This window comes from Bombus fervidus, chromosome 5 (genome assembly GCF_041682495.2).
Source record: "Bombus fervidus isolate BK054 chromosome 5, iyBomFerv1, whole genome shotgun sequence".
NCBI classification, from domain to species: Eukaryota; Metazoa; Arthropoda; class Insecta; order Hymenoptera; family Apidae; genus Bombus; species Bombus fervidus.
The window spans coordinates 6,776,690-6,802,306 of NC_091521.1; the positions used below are offsets into that span (position 1 = coordinate 6,776,690).

General features: G+C 28.6%; 5 protein-coding genes across 5 annotated transcripts; 2 read left to right on the forward strand and 3 right to left on the reverse strand.

The window, feature by feature from the left end:
* The first annotated feature begins 243 nt into the window (after positions 1 to 243).
* On the forward strand, positions 244 to 8,568 carry Gpdh1 (Glycerol-3-phosphate dehydrogenase 1). The gene is made up of 8 exons (XM_072003210.1): positions 244 to 404; positions 1,026 to 1,203; positions 2,858 to 2,998; positions 3,195 to 3,336; positions 3,874 to 3,986; positions 4,617 to 4,847; positions 5,499 to 5,698; positions 8,372 to 8,568. Exons 1-8 carry the CDS (start codon positions 361 to 363, stop codon positions 8,427 to 8,429), a joined length of 1,107 nt encoding a protein of 368 aa, XP_071859311.1. The 5' UTR covers positions 244 to 360; the 3' UTR covers positions 8,430 to 8,568.
* Positions 8,569 to 9,310: 742 nt separating this feature from the next.
* Positions 9,311 to 20,968, forward strand: LOC139987213 (glycerol-3-phosphate dehydrogenase [NAD(+)], cytoplasmic). Its single transcript, XM_072003213.1, has 8 exons — positions 9,311 to 9,583; positions 9,972 to 10,152; positions 17,784 to 17,924; positions 18,004 to 18,145; positions 18,227 to 18,339; positions 18,468 to 18,698; positions 18,808 to 19,007; positions 19,460 to 20,968. The coding sequence occupies exons 1-8, from the start codon at positions 9,534 to 9,536 to the stop codon at positions 19,482 to 19,484; spliced, it is 1,083 nt and encodes a 360-aa protein (XP_071859314.1). The 5' UTR covers positions 9,311 to 9,533; the 3' UTR covers positions 19,485 to 20,968.
* On the reverse strand, positions 10,510 to 13,615 carry LOC139987216 (peroxiredoxin-6). Its single transcript, XM_072003219.1, has 5 exons — positions 13,404 to 13,615; positions 12,116 to 12,272; positions 11,226 to 11,443; positions 11,035 to 11,110; positions 10,510 to 10,827 (listed from the first exon to the last, which is right to left on the reverse strand). The coding sequence occupies exons 1-5, from the start codon at positions 13,484 to 13,486 to the stop codon at positions 10,699 to 10,701; spliced, it is 663 nt and encodes a 220-aa protein (XP_071859320.1). The 5' UTR covers positions 13,487 to 13,615; the 3' UTR covers positions 10,510 to 10,698.
* LOC141445766 (uncharacterized) lies at positions 15,372 to 16,603 on the reverse strand. The gene is made up of 4 exons (XM_074111724.1): positions 16,559 to 16,603; positions 16,035 to 16,075; positions 15,843 to 15,918; positions 15,372 to 15,636 (listed from the first exon to the last, which is right to left on the reverse strand). The coding sequence occupies exons 1-4, from the start codon at positions 16,601 to 16,603 to the stop codon at positions 15,487 to 15,489; spliced, it is 312 nt and encodes a 103-aa protein (XP_073967825.1). The 3' UTR covers positions 15,372 to 15,486.
* LOC139987218 (complex III assembly factor LYRM7) lies at positions 19,834 to 25,457 on the reverse strand. Its single transcript, XM_072003220.1, has 5 exons — positions 25,293 to 25,457; positions 20,895 to 20,967; positions 20,756 to 20,826; positions 20,107 to 20,188; positions 19,834 to 20,041 (listed from the first exon to the last, which is right to left on the reverse strand). The coding sequence occupies exons 1-5, from the start codon at positions 25,314 to 25,316 to the stop codon at positions 19,923 to 19,925; spliced, it is 369 nt and encodes a 122-aa protein (XP_071859321.1). The 5' UTR covers positions 25,317 to 25,457; the 3' UTR covers positions 19,834 to 19,922.
* Positions 25,458 to 25,617: the final 160 nt, after the last annotated feature.

The window sequence follows — 25,617 nt, forward strand, 5'->3', positions numbered from 1 at the left end:
AGACATATCCCTTATCATATTTTTTAGCGATTCTATTATATTTCGGTAAATATAATTGCATTTACACAATTACGTAATCTTCACAAGATAAAATATGAAGATAATACGTATAGAATATATACCTTTTATCATATTGGACTTTGATTGGTCGATGAACGAACATTGCTTAGAGTAGGAATAGGCCGCCTATCACCACTGGTGTTTCCATACTCCCACTTCTGTAAAAATTAGCACAAGCTTTCCACGTTCAATGTAGTTCCAGTTGCTCTCTGCCTTGATGGTGAATGGTAGTCGTGTCTTACTTTACAGTCATTTTCGTTTTATACTTGTATAATTTCATTATTAGTATCAGGCAAGATTATGGCAGACAAACAACGTGTTTGCATCATTGGATCAGGAAATTGGTAAGTTATTTTTAAGTTTTGTAATATTAACGTCTGTAATTGCGAAAAATTTGGTCTGTCATTGATTTATCTGGCCGGATTAAAATGTTATCAGAATTGATCACCACGTGCTGTAAATAAAAGCCAGATGAAGTATCGTACACTTGTTAAATCTACTGTATTTTTATTACTAACACCTTTCGATAATACTTATGTATATTAACAAATATATTTTTAGAAAACTGAATTGTCAAGTTTGGCAGATTCTAACTAGGTCATGTTTTATTATAATTTTTATAATATATTTTTGTAAGGAATGCATGTAAAAATGTTAAAATAAAAATATTATGGAAATAACAAGTGTGTAATATGATATTATTCATAAATGATATAATGTAGCGTGAATTATGTATTATTATTTGTAAATTAACTTTAAGCTTAAATGTAAAAATTACATCGCTGAATAATTCGAATGCATTTCTAATATATTTTTATTTGTATTAGTATGTAAAATGTAAATTAGGAAAATATTATAAGCTTGTTTCCCTGGTAAAAATATACTCAAATTTTCGTGCATAGATATAGAAAAATGTTATGTAAAACAAATTATTATATAATTTTACTGTATATGTATAATTTCAGGGGTTCAGCTATCGCTAAGATAGTTGGAGCAAATGCCGCCAAACTTAATAATTTTGAGGATCGTGTTACAATGTATGTATATGAGGAAACTATCAATGGAAAAAAACTAACCGAAATTATTAATGAGACGCATGAAAACGTAAAGTATCTTCCAGGACATAAACTCCCGCCCAATGTGGTAAGTAAGTACTTATGTACATGTTTATCTATGTTCTTTCTCATAATTAAAACAATCGTTTTTTATGCTAAGAAATAGATTAAAAATATTGTATGCATTTTAAAATTGTTCTGTATACCTTTATTTTTTGATTGATCAAAATATGAAAATCTTAATACTTCAAACCATAGTAAGTAGTATGTACATAACATTAATATCTTAGATTACATCGAGTTTCCTACCCAACTTTCATATAAACTTCACATAAATGTATCGTATAAATATATCGTAACATTCATATAAATATTCTAAAACTTTTTAAATAATATTATATTATTGATAATATTACCTTATACAATAATATATACTTATTAAATTCTACACCTTATTCTTTATTTATTTCACTATCTTTTTACAATATATTTTACTATATGGATACATACGTATTACGGATAATACATATTACACGTTGTGTAACCTTGCTATTCTTACTGTTAAATCTATAATTCTGAAACATAAATTAAGCTTACGTAACTCTCGTGAGATCACATGTATCTCATATGTAAACCGTTTCCTTTTCGTACAGAAAGAATATAATTCATTCCATATTAGAAATCTGTTTGTTATTGTTTTAATTATTTAAAGTTACAAATAAATTAATAGTTTATTAGAGTAATACATAGTTTATTAATGCAGTATAATTATTCTTTTGTAAAATAAAAAAAAATTATAAAAAAATATAAAAATAAAATTTTGTAAAAATTTTAATGAAATAATTTCTACTTTTAATTTTTAATTTAACCCAAAACTGTAACTTTGTTTTCTATATCGCAAATACTTATTCGTTATCGTTTAGTTATCGCAACTTATAGTTTTAATTTAACTTCCGAGATACACTTCTCAGGATACACATTCGTAATCTCTATCTATCGCACGCATATAGACTGTTAACTTTCAGCGTCAGTAACTTTGTATAGAAAAACCTTGACTATGACGAAGTCTGCTGAAACTATCTATTGATTCGTAAGGTAGTACATTTCTCTAGATGTATTTAAAATGTACATCTAGTGTAATATGTGACCTATCTCTACATCCACATAATAAATTTAATGTTACAAATGATTGAGCCTCTTGATCCTATTTTAAGTTTAATTTTCATTTTGAACTATTTTAAACTGAGTACGTCGGTTAAGGTTACTATAATCTTAATGTAAGAGAAATAGGTTAGGAGATTTTCGATTATTTAATAGAGTATTTTGTACAATTATGTATAGTATTTGTATAATAAATTACTTTACTATATTTGGTAAAATGCGAAATTTTATTTTGTATTAAATATATTGTACTAACAAAATCATCCCTTGGAAGAAAGTAAAACATTAGAAGTAGAAGATCGTATTATTTGTAAATACTAGAAATTATATGATTCATTACGTATATATTTATGAATTAATAATTTTTCACGTTTCCTTTCCTATCGTTTAACGTATGAACATGAATATCCCTTTCCATAACATTTAATATTTGTAACAAAACTTATCGAAAATTATTCCACGAGATATATAAATGGAGACAATTATTTTTCTAATTGTTAAAAAAATATATAACTTCTATACACCGCAAATATAGAAATGATATATAAATATTAACAGTCTATATGTTTCTCATGCTCCAGATTGCAGTTCCTGATGTAGTGAAAGCTGCCGAGGATGCAGATATCCTAATTTTTGTAATACCACATCAATTTATCAATAAAATATGTAGTACGTTATTAGGGAAAATTAAACCTACAGCTGTTGGTCTTTCTTTGGTAAAGGTATGATTTTAATTTAGAATTTAGCATTAATAGATTATAAAGTATTGATTCAATCAATGAAATCAGATTTTAAATTTAATTATTTCGAAAACAATGTTTCGGACGAAAAAGTTTCGTGCAAAAATTTTTATTTGTTTTGTCATATAAAATTCAACCTAACAATACTGAAATTATAAGTTTATTAATATTTTTATAGGGTTTTGATAAGAAGGAGGGAGGTGGTATTGAACTTATTTCGCATATAATTACTAAACAACTTCATATTCCTGTTTCGGTTTTAATGGGAGCAAATCTAGCTTCTGAAGTTGCCGAGGAAATGTTTTGTGAAACTACTATCGGTAAATATTTACTATGTATTTACAGAACAAATATCATATGTCTTTTAAGAATGACTTGTACTATTTGTTTGAATGGTCCCATTAGGAAAAAAAAATTAATTTCTGTTTGATATTATAAATGATATTATATTCACATTCATATAATAATGGTTATATTATAACTACATATGTAATGCATACATATAGATATACGAGAAAAAGAATGGATGAAATCGTTCAAGTATCGTTTCATGTCTCAACGAATAGCGCATAATCTACTTTGTATTTGCACGCTCATGTAGGTAAAAATTAGGCAAGGAGAAAACATTTTGCTATGAACAAATAGAATGAAGCAACTCAAATTTTCCATACTTTTTGAGTAACTTAATCATTCCCTACTCTAATTAGTGTATATCTTAAATTCTGCAAATTGTAACCATAAAAACTTAAAGAACATTTTTATATGCAATATTACAAGACAGCTTCTGACTATCTTTGTTTATACATTTTCGATTAAATCGAACTGTGAATGTTATATCTTTGTTATTTAATATCTAGGTTGCAAGGACAAAAACATGGCTTCTATACTAAGGGATATAATACAAACGCCATACTTTAGAGTTGTAGTAGTTGAAGATGTTGATTCTGTCGAATGTTGTGGGGCATTGAAGGTAACTATATCATAATTTTTGCTTTTTCACATTTATGTTAAATAGATGAAATCTCATAAATATAATAAATCTCACAAATTTATCAGCTTATCAAATCTTTTAAAAAAATCTTAAAACTGCACTTTCCTTCTGTAATAGTAGAGATATCTTAAGTCATAAGATATTCACTTTAGATATAGGATATCTGAAATACGAGTATCAACAAATTATTAATAACAAAAAAAAATATTTAGGTGTAATAATATTTTGGTATATAATAGTGTTGTGAAACAAAATAAATATTTTTAATGATACATGATAAGTATAATAATATATGTTGAAATGGTTAAGATTACAATAACATCCAGTTAAATGGTTCTGAACGATGTTATTTAGTAATAAATATCTTTTCCAGTAAACAACATATCTATTATAAGCTGTTCATAAATACTTGCATATCTCAAACTTCAAAGTATACTCAGTCAAGAACTATGTATGTACTTGATTGATGATGAGTTCTATCATACGCTGCATGCGTCACTCGTCTATCGTTGATACATATTGCGCACGAATGAAATTGCGTAATCGCATATTTGCATTGTAAACTTAATTTTTCTGTATATATTAATTATATATTTCAATTTATAACAGAATATAGTAGCCTGCGCCGCTGGATTCGTGGATGGTCTAGGTTTGGGTGATAATACAAAAGCTGCTGTTATCAGATTAGGTCTTATGGAAATGATTAAGTTCGTAGATGTATTTTTCCCTGGAGGAAAACTTTCTACTTTCTTTGAAAGTTGTGGTGTGGCTGATCTTATCACTACTTGTTATGGCGGTCGCAATCGTAAAGTTTCTGAAGCTTTCGTAAAAACAGGCAAGGTCAGTCTTTATTAATATGTACATATTAATTAACATATAAGTAGTAAGGATATAATAAAAATTTAGTTCTAAAATAAATAAGGCCTTAAAGTAGTACATATAACATAAAAAGTATGCTCATCGCATTGATTAACATTTTCATATCTCATGTTCCAGTCATAGTTCAACTATGTTATTTCCACAAACTACATAATAATGTACGCAGCAGTATATAACAAAATTATACAATTAGATACAGTAAACTATGATATAGAAAATGGTTATGCAATGATGTTCTTTTGAATTCTAATAGAATCGATTTCTACAACCGAATTTGCATTCCAATGACTCAGCCTCAATACGTTCAACACATTCTCATTGTCAGTGTTTCGAAGTCAGCGTAACCTAAACCTACTGACAAAGACAATGAATAGATTAGCGAGAATAAATAAGAAGTACTATGTTTCTCTCACTTGCCCCCGTTAAATCTATTTTTTTCCTTGTCGACGGGCTTCAGAGTATATCTCGAAACTCGAGAGTATTTTAGGAATGAAATCGCTGTTATGTGAGAATTACAATTCAAGCCTCCTGACATATTATGATTAAACGAGCATTACTAGGATAATATATTACATAGAAAATTATGTTATGTATTAATTATTTTCTTTACAGACAATCGAAGAATTGGAGAAGGAAATGCTAAATGGACAAAAGTTACAAGGTCCGTTCACTGCTGAAGAGGTAAATTATATGCTAAAAGCGAAAGATATGGAAAGGAGATTTCCTCTTTTCACGGCCGTGCATAGGATTTGTACCGGTGAGATAAAGCCTGCGGAACTAATTGAATACATACGCTATCATCCAGAACACATGTAAGCTTAATTGTCTCCACTATATTTAATGGCGGATTAGTTTAAATACCTGATCTTTATTTTAGAAATTGTTATAGAACAACAAATATTTTATTTGATATATTGTAAAATTTACTTTCGGAGCTAAAATCACATTAGTATACGGTCACATAAATATTAGGAATTCAACGAGAAAAATGTTATATAAATATGTAATATTTATGAGATTTAATTGGACATCCTATACGAGGGATACGTGGGATCTAAGCATTAATTTATTTAAAAATTAATATTTTACTACACATCTTTTGTCGTATAATAATAAATGCTCCGTTTAGCCATGGTCCTATTTACTTGTGTAGTTACATCTTCTGGTGTTAAAACCAATTGGTACATCTGTAAAAAGTAACTGAACACTAACCTGATAATATGTATATTGTACATAATACGTGTACATATTTGTAAATAGTTATCATGTATGTCGAAATTGAAAGGGCTTATGTACAATTTTTTCCAATGTTATATGCACATATATACGATGAAATGTTTCTGACTTCTATCAAATAAAACGGTTTTTATTTTAAACAATAAAAATAAAGGTTTATATGTACAATTATGTACAAAAGAGCTCTGATAGCTTCGTAAAAGAGATTATTTTTTTATATACATATTAAAAACAACGTGAATATTTATCCTATATTTCTATAATATATCATAAGATGTAAAAAAAGTTTCAAAGGATGTATTTTACTACGTTTTAATCATTTTCAATCTTTTCAAAGCCATTTTACCGTGTTAAGTGTATCATAGCTTATTGATGCCAGTGAAACAAATGTATATAAGGTGTCCTAGATTTTGTAGGCAAATATTGTCGTTATATTCTATGGGTTTGAGTAAGAAAATGATATTATAAGAACATAGCATTAATAAGCTTCATTAGAAGCTTTATTGAGCTATTGAGGTAGCTTTAAAAACATTGAAAAAATTGACATAAAAACGCGATGATTAATTCATGAAGGTTAAAAAAATTGCATCTTTGTAAAATAATAAATTCATTGCCTTAATGTTGTCAGTTTTGTATTCACAGTAATGATAAATATTTCGAAACTAATTATCAATAACTAATTATCAGTCGTAAAACTGTTATGGTCTTCGCTATTTCTTTCCTTCTATTCTATTCCTCTGCTATCTCTGTTCACATTTTATATTTTTTTATTATAATTATTTTAATGATGCTTCAAATGACTTATGTTTACATAACATTCTTTTCTTGAATTTTACCCATAAAATATGTTGACAAATTTTGATCGGAAAAACCTGGAACACCTTGTACAAAAAGTAACATTAGATACCATATTTTGCATGACTGTATATTATTGTTGTTGCAATCTATAGGGGTGTTGCAAAATTCTTTTAATGATTTGTAAGAAATTAATATTTCATAAATAAAATATGTGCATAACATACGCATTTCACATTTAGTTGTGTTACAATCAATGTTTCATATTTGTTTTCAAGGCAATGTAGAAGTTTATAAATCCATAAATTATAATCGCTATTAAAGACATATCTATATCGTAAAATAATGTTATTTATTTTTGATACATATATAAAAAGTAGATTTAATTGGTAATTTCGAGACAAGAAAAAAATTTTTTCGCTAATTATTTTCATGTATTTCTGTAAATATAAAAAAGTACAATTTTGCTTAAACTTTTTTCAAAATTTCTCACCCCTAAAGAAGCATTGGAATTGGGAAAAGGTGATGGGGAATTATTTTTATATTCTTGACAAGAAGCAGTTTCATAAGAAAAATGTTTATCAAGTAGAGAAAAGAAGATAGAGTAAAAAAGGAAACTAACTTATAAGGACCATGGACTTTTCTGAACTTTACAATACAAATTTAATTAGTACTCATCAAAGAGTAAATTGTTGTTTAACTTTGTTTTTCGTTGCAATTTATTTTAGTTTATATTTTGGTTTATATTTTCAATTTTGAAGTAGAGTAATATTACGATAATAATTATAGCGCATATAATAATAATCTCAACACACCCTTAATAGCACCTGTGAATCACGTACATAGTTAATATCTTCTTAAGTGCGCAAAGTATATACGAAACGTAAAGCAGAACATTGATTATTAATAAAAAAAAAGTAGTAATACGTCAAAATGTAATGTGTTATGCGTTGCTGTATATTTTAATGAAAAGTTTACAAGGATTGTTGTATGTTAGAAATTAAGAAGAGTCTACAAATAAATATTTTAGATATCTTGATCTTGTGCTGATAGTTTTCGATAGTTCGTTATAAATTGTTGTATCATAGAACTAAAATTAACTTGAACAGTGTAACATAAAACATAACAAATATATGGCTATTACTTGTTAATTGATAAACATTTGTTTAGAATTATATTTGTCCTCTTTCCAAGGCCTTTAATTCCAACTTTCATAACTATAGTAGTAATATCATCATTTTTTTTTACTAATAAGAAACATTATCAAATACTCATTTTTTACAGCTTAATATGGTTTCAGTAATCATAGGTAGATACAGTATTACACATATTTCAATTTGTATTATGTATGTTTAAGGGTGTAAAAACACATGCTGTGTACAAGAGTAATGCTCATCATAATTAAAGGTATGCAAAAGATTTATTAGTTTTAATTATATTTGCTTCATATTTAGGGACAACGACGTTAATGCAACAATACTACAGCTACCTTCACCAAGATGTCGTCTGTGAAGATTATTTAGAAGAGACGAAAGAAGATATACGCGCATTATGTCCATTTAACTTTTCGTGGTCAAATTCAGCTAAAATATGAATACCATACCGATCTGAATTAATTTTTAGTGATCGAACACTAATAATGTAATCAAAAAAAATGTCTAAAAATTGAAAATGAAATTGGTAATCGCTTATTTTCAATTTCGCGGCATACATCCGTGTGTCGTTTGCTAACTTTATTTTAAAATATTATATTTTATCAATATTTTATGATTAGTATTCCTTAGTAAATATTTTAAGAGCCGAAAGTATCTAAGATATTAGATAAACTTGTAAAGTCTTATTGTTTATGTATTATTATTTGTTGTATGATATACCATCAAAATGGTTTTTTACTTGCTGACTGAGAGTTAGAGTAGATATACAACCGCAAAAGGTTATAAAACAGTTTTAAGATAATTTAGATTTTGATATAAATATGGTATATAATTACTGTACGACGTAACAGTAGTCATGATTTGATGCAACCCGACAGTAAAACTTACGATGTAAATTTGTTAACATCCCGATAATAAGGAGATTGAGTGTGGTAATGGGTACTACTTCGTTCTTTTCTTCTTTTTTATTGTTTTTTAAAACTAAAAAATATTTATTTTTATATATTTTTCGAACGTAAATAATATAACTTCATAAAAATGTTTCTTTATTATTTAATGTTAATATTACGCTCAGCAGTTATTTCATGAGAATTTTTCGTTTTATTCTGAAACTTAAAATTCAAAAGACTGCCTTGTAATGTTAGAACCTTCGAGATATATATTAAGTATTATTATTAAGTTGCCACTATTTTTAGAATTCATTCTGGCCACGGCCTGCTGTTGCGTTTACATTGGCCTTGGTCCAGAACAATGAATGCCAACCGTTAGGAAATAATTTGCGATCGTTACTAAGGTCAATGAAGGCTGAAGTTAGTTTGTAAGTTAGTTGGTCAGTCAGTCAGTCAGTCGTACACCGGCGTTCGAAAATAAGCAAATTTGTGATACTTTAACCGTGCATAGAGTATTCTATACCCTCGTGAGTTTGTAAATTCTAAACCAGTTGTACACTAAAAACAGCAAAATGACTACAGAAGGAAAGAAGAGGGTATGCATTGTAGGAAGCGGCAATTGGTACGTGTATGAGATTTTTTTCTCTTCCCTTTTTTTTTATACATTTGTACTGAAGGTTTCTCAAAGTATAATGTAATATTATTTATAATAAATTGTATTATATCTTCACTTATTATTTTTATATTTATTTTTTATTTTTACTTTCTACAATTTTTTTTTTTTTTTTTTATCGATATTTATATCGACGTTTGTATACAATTTTAGGGCTCGATTTCATTAAGTATATATATATATATATATATATATATATATATATATATATATAGAGAGAGAGAGAGAGAGAGAGAGATAAATGACAGTCTTACAATCTATTTTACGCAAAACTACATATTATGAGATAATTGGAAGTTTAGTTATCTTATATAATTCTTTTTACTTTGTACTTTAGGGGTTCAGCCATTGCAAAAATTGTAGGTGCCAATGCAGTTAAATATAACAACATATTTGAAACACGCGTGACAATGTATGTTTACGAAGAAATAGTGAACAGTCAAAAGTTGACTGACATCATAAATCAGTTGCATGAAAACGTGAAATATCTTCCTGGGCACAAATTGCCAGAAAACATTGTAAGTTTCATTTCATTTAATTGTGTGCATATTATTTTTTTCTGGATGTATCGACATTATTAACTTTTCTTTCTTTTAACGTTTAAATCATTCTTGTCATTTTTATGTTAAGTGTATCGTATGTTTCTATTAATTTTTCATTATTTTCATTAAATAATTTTAATAAAAAGTTCTATGAAGAATTGAAATTTGATAAATAGGAATACTTACATGAATTAAGTGATTATTATATACCTATTATACTAATTTAATTATTAGGAGAGATGTTAGGAGAGATAAAAAATAAGTAAAGTAAGTAAGAAAATTCATAGTTTCTTTAAAATTATTATTCAATTTTATTCTTTTTCATTATCTATATTGTGATAACACAAATTTGGTTCAAAATTCAGGAGTATATCATAAAGCGACGAATTAAAAAAATTATATCTTTATTCAATACGTCCAATAAACTTTCAGTTTTAACATAACATTACATGAGTGAGAAATGTACAAAAGATAATACATTATTTAATACGAAATTATTCATTGATAAATTATTGAAGACATTCAATAATCTGTGGTTGTGCGGACGTAAACCTTCCCAGAAGGCATTGATACTTTGTCCACTCCTTTGGGGAAGAGTTTACTGAGTTCTTCATCTTTCACAGTTGGAAGTATCATAACTTTTTCACCAGGCTGTAAATACACAGTGAAATATATTTTTATAAAGTCACCGCAAAGTATATCCTAGGTAAATTATTAATTATTGTTAAAATTTTCGCTATTGTCGTTACGCTATACGCTACCATCGCGCTATCCAAATAATAGGAAATATACGAATAATACTAACTTCTAAGAAAGCTGTATAATTAACGAACATGTAAAAAAGAAAGCTTTTCTTACCACCCAGTTAGCAGGGGTTGCTATTTCTGGTTTCTTGTAGACAAGTTGTAAAGAATCTATAACTCTCAGTATTTCACTATAAATTATATAAAAGTCATTAATACGTTTATCCTGTAATACAAGTATTAATTACAGATATTAATTAAAATTACTTAACAAGTATTATTCTATAGTAAAAAAAAAGAACTTACTCTACATTGCGTCCAGTGGACGTTGGATAATGCATCGATAAACGTAAACGATGATCGGGGCTTATAATGTACAAAGCACGAACAGTTAGAGCTTTTTCCGGATCATCTTTGCTGTCTTCGTCGATCATATCCAACTTCACTGCCAGTTTACGATCATGATCGGCAAGAATTGGGTATGGGAAGTTTCCAGGAATGTCCTGGCAATATGATTTAATATCCTACAATAAAAAAAATTATAGAAAATAAAGATATATATTCGCATAAAATGGCATAAATCGAGTACAAATATATAATCGTTAGATTGCACGCCATCTTTATGTACGCAGGACACAAAAAAAAAAATATGTGAAACAAATATTAATATCTGCAATGAGAACTGATATAAAGCGCTAGTTGGTTCATTAAAGCAAAATAAAATTAATACGAACTTTATAAGGTAATAAATTCAACTTCTTAGCAGGCTGACAATCTTTTATCGAAATGGAATAATTATGTAGAGTGTTAACATGTAATGATAATACTAATAGTTTGTAATTATTCTTTCTGTACCTCGTATTTCAATTAGAACTTTTTAATGGTACTTCAACATCAAGTTTATAACATTTTATTCTTATTTTTACCTACGAATATATATTGACAAAGTTTGCATGAAAACTGTTCGAATACTCTGTTATAAGCATTGCAAACGATATTATAATCATTGTTTACAAGAAGATCACATAATTTATTCCATGCACATACATACATGAGACGAAATCATTTATAATGTGCATATATAATCTATGAGAATGATGCTGCAGCATACAAAATATTTTTCAAATTGTAATTGTAGTAAAAAAGCGCAACATCTATCGTCTCTGCAAATATTGAAGAATATTTTTGATACTAACATTAATCCAATCAACATGATCCTGTAGTTTGTCAACAGAATGAGCCAACAGTTTTGTATTTCGGCGTTTAAAACTGGAATAATGCACTGCTAAACGACCCAATTCGGTGGTGCAAACCGGTGTAAAATCAGCAGGATGAGAAAATAGAACGACCCATCTATAATTAGGAGTAAAAAAAAAATAAGAAAGAAGATTCTATAAATATTCAGAATCTGTAATTCTATATATCAATTACATTTCTCTTTTACTTTGTGACATCATTGAAATTCGTTTTTTTACAGTGTATATTACCACACTGACGATAAACGCACATTACACTTGATACGATAATAGCTTTATCGTTCAATTTCTAGATTTAAAAATTTCTATGTCTGTCATACTTAAAAATATAATCTAATAGACTACGTATAAACATTACGTAATGATTTAAGATAAAATGTACTCTGGAAATAGTGTTTTAATTTCACTGTTTCTTTCTCTTTAATTTCGTATGTTTATTAGCCTTAATTATTCATAGACAATATTAGATTACTCGTATTCAATATCACACAATCAGAGCACACAATTGGACACGATAATGAATCATATGTTATTGTTACATTTTTAGAATGTAACGCGCTCAGTTTTGTGACAGTAGAACAATATTATCCACAAAACAGTAGTGGCTATTAAAACGATAATTACGAACGCGTATTACTTACAAATTACCGTTTTTCTTGTTATTAAATAGTAAATCTTTTAAATTAAGATTTATGGAAGATAATGTATTTGAGAATTATCGATATTTGATTGCAAATTAATTAATGTTTCATTATAAATATTTAATGTGTCTATACACACGTAAAGAGTAGGAGAGGTAGAGGCAGTTTTTCCGTTGTAAATAACGTGAAATTATGAAAACAACATTTCTAAAATAAGTAACAAACTTCAGCTAAAGCGTGAAATTTAAAAAAATACATTCGTTATCAATATTGTGCGTATTATTCTATCTATTCTTGGAATATTAACATACACAAAATCAATTTCAAACTAGATTTGTGTGTAACCTTCCTCATCGTTTCACTATTTGTATTGTTTTTTTTTTTTTTTCTTAATATTTAGCTTACACTGACTAATGTTTAGAATACAAATATGTATAACATCGTACCGGATATGTATAATAGTGATAACAGTATCAATCTATTATATAGTTTCCGCTATCTAATCAACTATGCAAAATCTGTCATCAAATTTCTGAGAAATTCTATATCAAATCAAAAGACGAATAAATAAATATAATTCAACTTACGAATCTTCCTGCCAATCGTAAAAATTAATCTTCCCTTCAGTAGAGTCAACTTCAAAATTGGGAAACATCGAATTAAGCCTCATGATTGATCTCTTAAAACTTTGTATATAAGAGATCTCACTTTAGACAACGATTTCTAAAGAGTTGTCGTTACGATTTACTAGTGTCAGTACTTATGTCTTATTGCTATACGCGCGTACAATGTACGAATTAAGTGCTAGCAGCGCTATTTAAGCATAATAGCTCTTCTCCCCTCTCTTGCCACAATCGGTATAACTGATGTGTTATCTACGCGTTATCCACGTTAATATATAGCAATTAGTAAACATGTTTCTTCCAAGTATATGCCAACTTCTCCTTACTGGCAGTAATGCGTAGGTGGAAAATCAAATTTCGTTTACAATTAACTTACATACTCTTATTGTTACATGCAAAGGAAGCTGTTCTAGCATAAAATCTTGCTGCTTACATTTTTTCATTTCGCTAATTGCTTAGGAAGATCTGTGAAAAAAGAGCCAGGAGTGCATGGTCTAAACATCCGTAACGTTAATTGTTAAATATGAAAACAGAATTTGACTTCTACCTTTCGTATCCTTGAATAACGTATACTTAAATAACGTTACTTCATAGTGCTTCATACAAGATTAAATCGTCAAATCTATTCTTAAACTAGAATCTAAGAACGATGGAGAAACTCTCTGAACAAAAAGATCTATAGGTTTATTTGTATGTGTTTTCGACATAGGAAAGTATAGTTGAACTACTATGAAAACTTTATTTAGGTATTTTGTAAATATAGAAAGAACAAAATCCTATAAGAGCCAATTGTGATTGTCAATTATGAATTTAGCTAATACATATTAAAGAGTTAAAAATAAAACTTCCGACGAATAAAAATTATAGATTTAGACAGAGCTCCTAAATTGATCAAGAATTTAAGATAGAAGATCTTTTTATCTTTATCATATAGATGCGAATAACGAGTATGCCTGGAAATAGCAAACTATCTGCTAACGTACGTTTATATAGTATATAATTATCATATATGAGTAGGTTTGTATCTTATTGCGTTCTTACACGGGCAATGAAGATCCGTGTCATACGAGACGTTTAGCGAATATATCGTGAGCTATGAATCTAATGTTATTCGATCTATGCGTTCGTATTTTTATTTTATTTAAATTTCACTGGCATATAAGTTTTCTATAGATACAGATTTGGAAAAAAGATTTTAGGATTATAAAGTTATTACAGAATTTATCAAATTAATGATATATTAGAATCTTTTCTATCATTCAACACAATCGCTCCTCCCACTAACTGTCCGATAAGTACTTACTTCCTCCGTACTAACTGATCTTGAATCTACCGCCACTGATAAACGTATACGCATTAGATAAATTAAATTAAGTAAACACATGACAATCTGACTATTACAACAAATAACAACAAGTGTGATGCACATTGTTTTAATAAAATCCTTTTAAACAGTCATCGACAAATATGTGTTATGTGTTATGTTGGAGGATTCTCCGAAAATTTTGTTCAATCAGTTGTTGCTACATTTTAAATAACAAAATATTTAAAATTTTGTTAAAACACTATGAATTTATTGCATATTTATTTTGTTTGTTTCTAAAACAGTACAACCTAAATTTGAAGAAGCTGTACGCCGAAGGATTAAAAATTAAACCATCATTTAACCGCGTACACTCTTCATAAAATAATTAACCCGACACTTGACTCAGAAAAGCTCTTAATGTCTATTTTTTGAACGTATCTCATTTTCCACCTAACGGTACTACGGTTTAATACATCTCGCTACAATAGCTTCCATCTTTTCACCAATGTCAAATTCTTCCTATTATTAATTAAAAAAAAACGGATATCCTATCTATGTCCAATTCTAGAATAAGTAGCAACAAATAATTTGATTAAAAATTCAGGAGTATATGATAAAGCGACGAATTCAAAAAAATTATATCTTTATTTAACACGTTCAACGAACTTTCAATTTTAACATAGCATTACGTAAGTGAGAAATGTACGAAAGATAATACATTATTTAATACGAAATCATTCATTAATGAATTATTGAGGAAATTCGATAATTTTTGGTTGTGCGGACGTAAATCTTTCCAGAAGGCATTGATACTTTGTCCATTCCTTTGGGGAAGAGTTTAGTGAATTCTTCATCTTTCACAGTTGGAAGTATCATAACTTTTTCACCAGGCTGTAAATACACAGTGAAATATATTTTTATAAATTCACCGCAAAGTATATCCTAGGTAAATTATTAATTATTATTAAAATTTTCGCTATTGTCGTTATGCTATATCTGCCATAGCGCTATCCAAATAATAGAAAATATACGAATAATACTAACTTCTAATAAAGCTGTATAATTAACGAGCATGTAAAAAGGAAAGCTTTTCTTACCACCCAGTTAGTAGGGGTTGCTATTTTTGGTCTCTTGTCAACAAGTTGTGAAGAATCTATAGCTCTCGGTATTTCACTATAAATCAAACAAAAATTATTAATACATCTATCCTGTAATACAAGTATTAATTACAGGTATTAATTAACTAATTAATAAGTATTATCCTATAGTAAGAAAAAAAAGGAACTTACTGTACGTTGCGTCCAGTGGACGTTAAAAAAAGCCGGATATCCTATATTATATCCGATTCTGGAATAAGTGGTAACAAATAAAATACTTATCAGTTATCTAGTAGATCAGTGTCACGCTAATCAACTTTTAAATATTTCATCCGGTCTTAAAGATGTTGATTAGATCGAAAAATGATGTAATTCATGTGATTATTTTCGAGTTCATGCAAAATAAGTTTAACGAAGATTATACACATATAAAATTCAATGCATCTTCATCTTTGGATAACAATAAATATTCAGTTTTATATGCGCGCAAGTAGGTTTCTAATGAACATGTTTGCTAAATATCAAAATGCAATACGATACATAATTGTAAATTTCTAAGACCAGTTTCATTATCAACTGACCCCGCGTATCAATAATCTCATGGAAATAAGTTTGCAATTTTATGTAACTCCAATAAAAAATAGAGTATATTAAATAACCACGAAAGTCATTTTGCTATTTCACTTTCTACGCATCAATTACCAGAATTTTATTACGTTTTGCATATCACCAGCTAGCTGATTATTTTTTACTTCTCTCATTGCGAAGCATTAAAAATCATACAAACTCATTTCATTGTCAGTGAGAGCGGAAATATAATCTCTTGACATGATGATTAGACGTATCTATAGCGGAGCTAAATTAACGATATTTTTTGGCGTAATTTGCCACTTTACTTGCGAAACCTTGCATGTGGGAACAAACTTTAGTAACATGTAATACACATCGAAACAAAAAAAAAGATCTTAAGACACGTTGGTTCGAAAACTATTAATTAATAAACTAAAAAGAATCGTGAGAAAACTCAACGAATTGTGTATATTGAAGTGAACAGGGGAAATATTGAATATATATTGTAAACTTTACAGGTATGTGGAAGTAATATTTTACTGACAAAAATACCTTGTAACACCGAAATTAATGGTTTTTCGATCCATGTTTATCATGACCGTTTTGCTCGCTTTCATGAATACCACATGCTCCTAATTCTTTCCCCATGTCCTCAATTCTTTCGTACACCCTGTATTTGTATTATATCTAGTATTATTATTAGCATTATTTTCTCATCTTATTTTATATACGCTTCTAAAATTAATCCTACGCTGCAAAAAGAACTAACGATTTTTTACGATTAAACCAAAGAAGAGCAAATATTTTAAACTCGATAGCATCGACGATAGGAATTATTTCTTTTTTAAATTGTTTTCTCGAAAACGACGTATCACATCACGAATGATAGAAGTTGAATAAACGATAAACTTTGTATCTTCGTGCTTATTTCAATTACGTCAGATCGCATCATGGGCAAACTCCTCGATGCTAATAATAAATAAAAAAAATAATTTAACACAGAATGACTCATTTTTATTACATCGTTCGTGCTTTGCGGCAAATTTGTTTTTCTTTCGTATTCTTTGCGGCTTCAAATTTATAAACTATATCTTTTAAGAAACTACCTTAAAGATTTCATTAGAAATTTATCTAACTTTAAAACAAAAACGATAAATCCATCGATCTAAATCAATAGCGATATGAAAGTCTTAGGATAAAAGTCATTTTTTCGTTCACGATTTACTGCTAATCTCAAGGTCTTTTTAATCGGTCAGATATATGATTACATTGCATCTAAATATTACATATAAGGAGATGTGTGTTAAATTATTTAAGAAATGATACGAATTACTTAATAAACATCACATTAATTTGATATGCAATTTCCAGGTTGCCGTCCCAGACGTCGTTGAAGCTGCCAAAGACGCAGATATTCTTATTTTTGTAATACCTCATCAGTTTATACGAACACTGTGTGCAACATTGCTCGGTAAAATTAAACCAACCGCGGTTGGTGTATCATTAATTAAGGTATTTATTGCTAATTAAATCTTATCAAGTATCTTATTCAATCGTTATTCGTTATTAAAGATGTTTAATATTTATCAAGGGTTTTGATCGAGGTGATGGAACGAATATCGAATTAATTTCTAAAATTATTGAAAAAAATTTAAGAATCCAATGTTACGTTTTAATGGGAGCAAATCTAGCTAACGAAGTTGCCGAGGAGAAGTTCTGTGAAACAACTATTGGTAATTATTATCCGACTTATATGATTTAATACTCGGTATTATTGTTATATACTGATCACAATTGCTTTTCATTATTTATAGGTTGTAGAGATAAACGTTTGGCCCCAGTGTTAAGGGACCTTATTCAAACTCCTAATTTTAGAGTTGTAGTTGTTGAAGACTGTGAAGCTGTTGAAGTATGTGGTGCCTTAAAGGTATGCAATTGTGTATATATATAAATTCTAATATTAATAAAATAATACTTTTTCTTATTTGTGTTTGGTATATTGTAACGCTTATGTTTAATTTATGCGAGTTGCTTACCTTTACATATACGTTTCAGAATATCGTGGCATGTGCCGCTGGTTTCGTAGATGGTATGGGACTAGGTGATAATACAAAAGCAGCTGTTATCAGATTAGGATTAATGGAAATGGTCAAGTTCGTAGACACATTTTACAGTGGCTCGAAACTTTCAACGTTCTTCGAAAGTTGCGGTGTAGCAGATTTGATAACTACTTGCTACGGTGGAAGAAATCGCAGAGTTTGCGAGCAATATGTTAAAACTGGCAAAGTATACATTTCATTTATTCGTATATTTTTTGTTTTACATCTTCTATACCTCGCTTCATCTTTAAAAATGAATTAAATATTTCATAAAATTATCGTATGTTTCCTACTAGACTATTAGGCAGCTCGAAGATGAACTTTTAGGTGGTCAAAAATTGCAAGGACCAGCCACAGCTGATGAAGTTCACGGAATGCTGAAAGCTAAGAATTTGCTAGAAAAATTCCCGTTATTTACTGCTGTACACCGCATCTGCACTGAACAAATAAGACCAGCAGATTTACTTGACCAAATTCGTAACCATCCTGAACATGTGTTAGTATTAAACTACGTTTATTTGTTACTTATATATCCATTAAATCTCACAAATCAAGTTTACAAAATAAATATCTCATTAGGTTTGCACCAAAAACATTGTATATGTACTAAGTATTGTCCTCATCTTCCCTTTTTATCATTTTTTGTGTTGAGAAACTGTAAAAATTGTTTTTTGACAAGTACAAAACCCACTTATATCGGGTGAGGGTAGATATCGGCCGTATATACGGATGAGATGCTGTATCATGTAGAAATGTACAAAGATAGGTGAAAACTGATTAACACATTCCATCAATATAAAAGGATAACATTCCAAATAAGTAAGTAACACTTCAATATAGATGTTTTTATCATAAATATGATTTGCAAATTATTTGTCATTCAGTTGAAAATAATTAATATAATAATATTGTTAATAAATATTAACAAATTATTTTTGTACTTTTTAGGATGAAGGTCGAAGGTGGCAACTGAATGCTATAAGTTACGGAATGTAAACATCTTGACAGCTCTAAAAAAAACAGTTAGAAATCATTCAAAGGAAAAATCAATTATTAGAAAAAATGTAATATTACAGATATTTTGCAATAATTAGTTATAATTGGATACTGTTTTTCTCCTGATGATTAATATACAATTGTTCTATAAAATACATAATAAGATATTGTACTTTATTTATTCCTAGAATAATTCATAATTTGTGCAATGAGTTTTTGAAAATATTGGAAATAGTTATTCATAGAAAATTCGAAGTAACAAGTGTTGAAAATAATCATTAAGTATTAGAAAGGACAATATTAAAGAATTAATTACATCAGCATACTTTTTCATAAAGCAACACATTCTCATTTTATTCTAGACTTAATTATCTAACATATTACAAAATCAGAATTTATTTTACATTTGCAATTACTATTTTGGTTTATCTTTTAAAGTGGATGTACTTAGATCTGCATTTTTATTACTACTGTGACATTCCTCATCCTTGTAAGGTACACTATCTATCAATTTATCAGGTGTAAGGCGTAATTCTAGAACATTATGAAACTAAGTTGGGAAGAAATGATATAAATTATTTATATTTTGAGAATATTACCGAAAGTTCCAGGCTTTGTTTCAACTGCTTGAATTACTGTTGTTCGTAGTTCGTGTTCTACTTCTTCCGCAAATTTGTTTAGCTAAAACAATATTCATTTAACATTTATATTAAATATCTTTTTTCTTTTATTTTGCATGGTTAAGCAGTAGAAAATATAAGAGGTGCAAGCCAAAATAAGACGAAAACAAAGAGTAAAATAATTGCATTTGAGATTATATTTATTAATCATTAACATTAGGAAAAATGGCGAAATGTGCCTGAAACGCGGCAACCTTCTCTGTCGAAACGAATACTGGGCAACCTAAACGACGGGGCATGCAGTAATAATCGTTGAGAAGACTATAACTTTTCATACAGTAAGCGATCCTGTATTTTATAAGAAAAATTACACATTAAACAATTAATCTTACTGCTCACACAAATCCATTACAAAATATCAAAGCATATCCTACGAAATTCCTAAGTGGAGAGAATAAAGAGGATTAATGTCTCCTTTAGTCCTCAAACTTGTTCGCATACTTAACGAATTTATATCGTACTGTATCCCAAAAATAAACATTTTCATCATTTTCTAAATCCCTTTATGATTTCGTGACTTGTATCGGCTTATACCGTCGTATATAGAACTTCTAAATGAAAATTGTACCTCTTCAATAGCAGCTGGGTTTGTGACATTTTTGTACTTTTTGTACTCTTCGTTTAACTTATTCCTTGTAACTAAGTAACATTTATCCAAATATTACGCATTCAAAGAATATTTAATAACTATGTTAAAATATTTGTACCTTGTAATGCATGGTCATCACCTTGAAAAGTAGCCATCCGCGTGCGATGCAGTTTTTTAAATGTGCGTAATACCTAAAGGAGACAAATAATCTACTAAATGTAAATAAACAATTCTTTATTTTTCGTTATACACTTACTGAGAATTTATTGCACAGATACGAAATTTTGCTGTTATAAAACGTATCTCATATCTAGTAACCTTTCAAGATTCAAAATTAGATTAAAGCAACTAACGCGTGAGACACGATTTTCCAAGCTCTTAGTAAATGAATACTACATATTTTGTCGACAACGATAAATACAGGAAAGGGCAGCAAGCAAGGATGAAAGAAAAATTGGAAACCACTAAACTATATAATGTTCAGCCTCAATCTCTTTCAGTCAAACGAAAGTTTAACAAATATCTTTACAAAATTTCAATTAACACATTGACGACGAGGCGTTTGAAGCAGCACTTGACGATTTGGGTATGTGGCGATTTCGCGTTATTCCTATTCAACAGCGTTACACAGGAAACTGCTGTAACTGTTAACTAATTAACATTTCACGAAGAAATTTTGAGGAAAGATGTAAATTACTATTTTTGCATAAAAACTCATATTTTTTAATTTTAGTAATTGTCTGGAGAGATTTTTACTCCAGGTTTCAGCGACACCTTCAAATTGTGCATCAGCCATAAAGAAATATCTTATTCTATTATAAGCAGTATTATCTACAATATATCATTACAGTCTATTGCTCTAACGTACATAATCTCAATGTTAATAATCACGGAATATAAGAATATAACAGAAAGTTAAATCTATAAACAATTTTTTTAATTTTGGGGATATCTAATATGGCATTTCGGAAGAGGAACTGGACTATTTATAACGCCTTATAAATTTATATTAAGACAGTTTATGTTAATGTATAAAAATATTAACACTAAACTTACCAGCGCCGGTCAAATTGGCCGTTTTCAAACTTCTACAAATTTAACCATATTTAAACTTTATCATATCGCTTCATAATTTTTGACTTTTCCTAAAACATGCATACAATATATTTTTCGATATTTACTTTTAGTTTGCTTTTTTCTTTTCTAAGAAAAAATTGTATTCTACCTTGTCTACCGAGGGCAGTCAATTTAACCGACCGACAAAATATTTTAGTTACTCTTAAAATAAATCTAATCAGTACAAAAAAGGCTATCTCAAGGTCAGATGACAAACAAGATCAGTAATAACAAATAATAACAGCTGTTACGGCCGTAATCTTGTCATAAATCATAATCTATCCCTCGATCAAGATGGCCAGCTATCAAGACATATCAACTCAGGCCCATAATAATCCTAAGGAATTTGCAAACATTTTAAATGTCGAAGAGTTTCTTAAGGTTATTGCTCATTGCGATAAAACACAGAAAAAGTGGATTTTTCCCAACTTTACCCTCGAGTAACCGTTGATGGAGAACGGCCAATACTCATCAATATTTTCATATAAATATCGCCGTCGCAGACCATATTCTTACTTACTGTCGTCCTTTTGACCAGAATACATCTCAATTTGTTAGTCAATCAATCGACATTTAAACTTGTTATCTTTAAAAGTCAAACAGAAAGCATCTCGAAATGTTTTGTGTAAAGTTGTTATAAAAAGAAAAGTAAAACATATCAAATTTGACAATAATTTTGTATTTCGTACATGGTGTTATTTTGTGATAAACATTTACCCTAAAAATGTCAAGACCACAAAAAAAAATTATAAAAAAAGATAACGGACATAGAAGAAGACTGTTCAGTGTGCGATGAATAAAAAACTTCAGCAACTGAAAAAGGCATGGAAACACATAAAAAGTTATTTACAACTGAATCAGAGTTGAATATTATTTATAAATAAGCGTTCACCTCCAGGATAAAAAGGAAAGAAGTTATCGTTGACAACAAAGAGTGACACTGATGTAAAGAACCAACGTATCGAAACTGGGCCCGATGGGACAGTTTGGAATGAAATAGATGCATTCCCAAACCTGACAAGACATCAGTTTATAATATTTTGAAGAATATGCTAAACGGCATATAATATAAGGACAGGTAAAGACGGCATTTTATCTTATCATTGATCACCGTATAAGGGATCATATAATAAAATGTACGGAAGAAGAAACATTTAGAGTATTGAGGACTAAAAGGGAGCTAGATGCAACAAAACTGGATGCATTTATTGCTCTACAATATACCCGCGGTGCATATCAAGCAAAGAATTTAGATCTCATATTTGTGGAATAAAATTTGGAGAGCTACATTTTTTTCAAAAACAACGTTTACGGACCAATAAATTTGCAATGGTATCTACAGTATGGGTCCGATTTATAGAGAATTCACAAAATTGTTATAAACCTGGTGCATATATTACTTTCGTATAAAGAATCGCGGGAAAAATCCATGCAATAAAACTATCAACAAAATTTGTTTAAGATACGGGAAATATGTATGCGGCAAATGTACATTTGATAATAAGATAATTTGTAAAAAATACAACGAAGTTGAATAAGATATATCTATATAAATAAAAGTGTAATTTTATTTAAGTCTATAATTGAAATTAAACAAAAGTAAATTTGGACAAAATTTTATGAAAGATCATCATTTTATATACATTCAGTTATAAATTAACCATTATCTAAGTTAAATCATAAAGACTATTACTTCTTTAATCATCGGTCATTTTGAACGCACACGGTAGGAATAAGTATATATAAAGTGTTGGTAGGTTTAGTGTTAATGATACAAGCTTTAAAATTATTTTTTTTAGGCATTAAAGACTAGCAAAAAGTAACAATAAAAGAAGAAAAGAAAATTTTATCTAGATACTACTTGGGAATATATGCAAAGGAATTGGAAATGAAAAAGTTCCCCAATGGAGATACGTCTGCCTTACCATAGTTAAAAAGCCTAAGAAAGATACCGACTAATTAAGAATTCACATCAGTCGGTAAAATGTAATTATAGAAATCAAAATAATACATTTTTATCATAAATAATTTAGAATATTGTATATTACCTCATAGTAATTATTTAATTATTTGAAATTATTTTTATAGTCGTCGTTGCAATAGTGTTTTCTCATCAATGCTTTCAACTCTGCCGACTACTTCTTATCTTTTTCCTTTTTTTACTCGTTCTTTTTTACATGCGTCCTTATCGACAAAATACAAGGAGCTTAAAAAACTCGTCTCTATTTCGCTAAGTAGAGTTCCCGAATTCCGAACAGTTCAGTAATTTTCACCATATATGTACTACTCGATTTATCTTCTTTTGTCGCTTGCCGCCAGAACTTTGTTTCTAGTGTTCTCAATATTCCTAATACAAATAATTAGTTGGCATCAAAAAGAATGAAACATGAAAAAATGGAAATTGACATGTATTGGCATATATTACAGTATACTGTAATGAATGAATGTTATAATAAATGACTAAACTCTTCTTGCCAACAAAATCAGGATCCTACAACAAATGCAGAGAAATGGTAAAAAATTAACATTAGCGGATAATGCAAATCTATCTAAACTAAAGCAGTAAGTGAAGTTACAGTAAAGATCCTTTACATGCAAAAGATTGCATGTTGTAAGTTCAAGTTTTATCTCTTCCATAGCCCAGCAGCTTTCCTTTCGAAACCATATCGCCTTCGTATTAATAAAACGACACTAATGCAACAACGAAACATTTTTATCTTTGATTTTTCGTTAATGGAAATTTTATTAACATATTAATAATGTTTTTCTAATTAAATTAAAACCAAACACTGTAGGTATTACTATAAAATTTGATTTAACTTACAGATCTTTCTTCCTTGTTCACTGTATTTATTGTTTTACAAAAAGCTTGGAAAATCTTTTAATGAATTACTTTAACTTAATGTAATGGACAGTCCGAATATAATTTGACATAAATTTTATTAATGATGAGCATGCCTTTTTAATTGTCCTGATGAATGTATCCAATTAGCCCCATATTTGTTAACTATAATAGCTATAATATAATTGATTACAATAGCTCAAATATGGTAAATTTTGTAATATTTTATCAAAGAATTGCTGTTTTATATACTGATAAATAAATACATAAGTACATTAAACTAGCGTTTATTTAAACAAAGCTATCCTTTTTGTTATCTACATAAAAAGTTTTCTCTATTTATTTATTTATATATATATAATCAAACAAGAATGAAAAATTGACCACTAACATAGTACTATTAACTTTTCAAATCACTTGATATATTACTTAAACTATTTACAAAATTACCTACATGAAACTCAAATGTTCCAAATATAAATAAATAAAGAAATCATTGAATGATTGAGTCATAACCTCCAAAATAATGTTAAAAGAGTGTTGAATGACAAACATTACCTTCAATCGCAGATTATCTCCCATGCCTTTAATGTAAAAAGAAACTGTTGATAAGTGTAACGTAAACTTTTATTTTAATGTCAAAAATAATTCAGTAAAGCCAAATCTTCGAATTAAAAAATTTGATTGAAAGTGAGGTTAAATATTCCTCTAGTTGAGGCAGCACTAGTAGATTTACATCATTATCATATTTACATTAAATATATATGTGTGTATAAGTAATATCTTTTATTAATATTAAATTGCACCCAGGTTAAATTTATACTCCAAAATATTAAATTACTATTTTTTAAAAATTGTTGTTTTTGTAAAATGTCTTTTTCAT

Excerpts from the sequence above, each read along its gene's own strand:
- LOC139987213 (XM_072003213.1), top strand. The coding sequence starts at position 9,534 with ATGACTACAGAAGGAAAGAAGAGGGTATGCATTGTAGGAAGCGGCAAT. Across the intron at positions 17,925-18,003 it reads TTGGTGTATCATTAATTAAG|GGTTTTGATCGAGGTGATGG; the intron begins GTATTTATTGCT and ends ATATTTATCAAG. Across the intron at positions 19,008-19,459 it reads CGTAACCATCCTGAACATGT|GATGAAGGTCGAAGGTGGCA; the intron begins GTTAGTATTAAA and ends TGTACTTTTTAG.
- LOC139987216 (XM_072003219.1), bottom strand. The coding sequence starts at position 13,486 with ATGAGGCTTAATTCGATGTTTCCCAATTTTGAAGTTGACTCTACTGAA. Across the intron at positions 12,273-13,403 it reads TACGATTGGCAGGAAGATTC|ATGGGTCGTTCTATTTTCTC; the intron begins GTAAGTTGAATT and ends TCCTAATTATAG. Across the intron at positions 11,111-11,225 it reads TCCACTGGACGCAATGTAGA|TGAAATACTGAGAGTTATAG; the intron begins GTAAGTTCTTTT and ends TATAATTTATAG.
- LOC141445766 (XM_074111724.1), bottom strand. The coding sequence starts at position 16,603 with ATGAGAGAAGTAAAAAATAATCAGCTAGCTGGTGATATGCAAAAC. Across the intron at positions 16,076-16,558 it reads TAGCTGGTGATATGCAAAAC|GATATCCGGCTTTTTTTAAC; the intron begins GTAATAAAATTC and ends GATATAATATAG. Across the intron at positions 15,919-16,034 it reads TCCACTGGACGCAACGTACA|TGAAATACCGAGAGCTATAG; the intron begins GTAAGTTCCTTT and ends TTTGATTTATAG.
- Gpdh1 (XM_072003210.1), top strand. The coding sequence starts at position 361 with ATGGCAGACAAACAACGTGTTTGCATCATTGGATCAGGAAATTG. Across the intron at positions 2,999-3,194 it reads TTGGTCTTTCTTTGGTAAAG|GGTTTTGATAAGAAGGAGGG; the intron begins GTATGATTTTAA and ends ATATTTTTATAG. Across the intron at positions 3,987-4,616 it reads AATGTTGTGGGGCATTGAAG|AATATAGTAGCCTGCGCCGC; the intron begins GTAACTATATCA and ends AATTTATAACAG.
- LOC139987218 (XM_072003220.1), bottom strand. The coding sequence starts at position 25,316 with ATGGGAGATAATCTGCGATTGAAG. Across the intron at positions 20,968-25,292 it reads GAGATAATCTGCGATTGAAG|GTATTACGCACATTTAAAAA; the intron begins GTAATGTTTGTC and ends TGTCTCCTTTAG. Across the intron at positions 20,042-20,106 it reads AACAAAGCCTGGAACTTTCG|AATTACGCCTTACACCTGAT; the intron begins GTAATATTCTCA and ends ATAATGTTCTAG.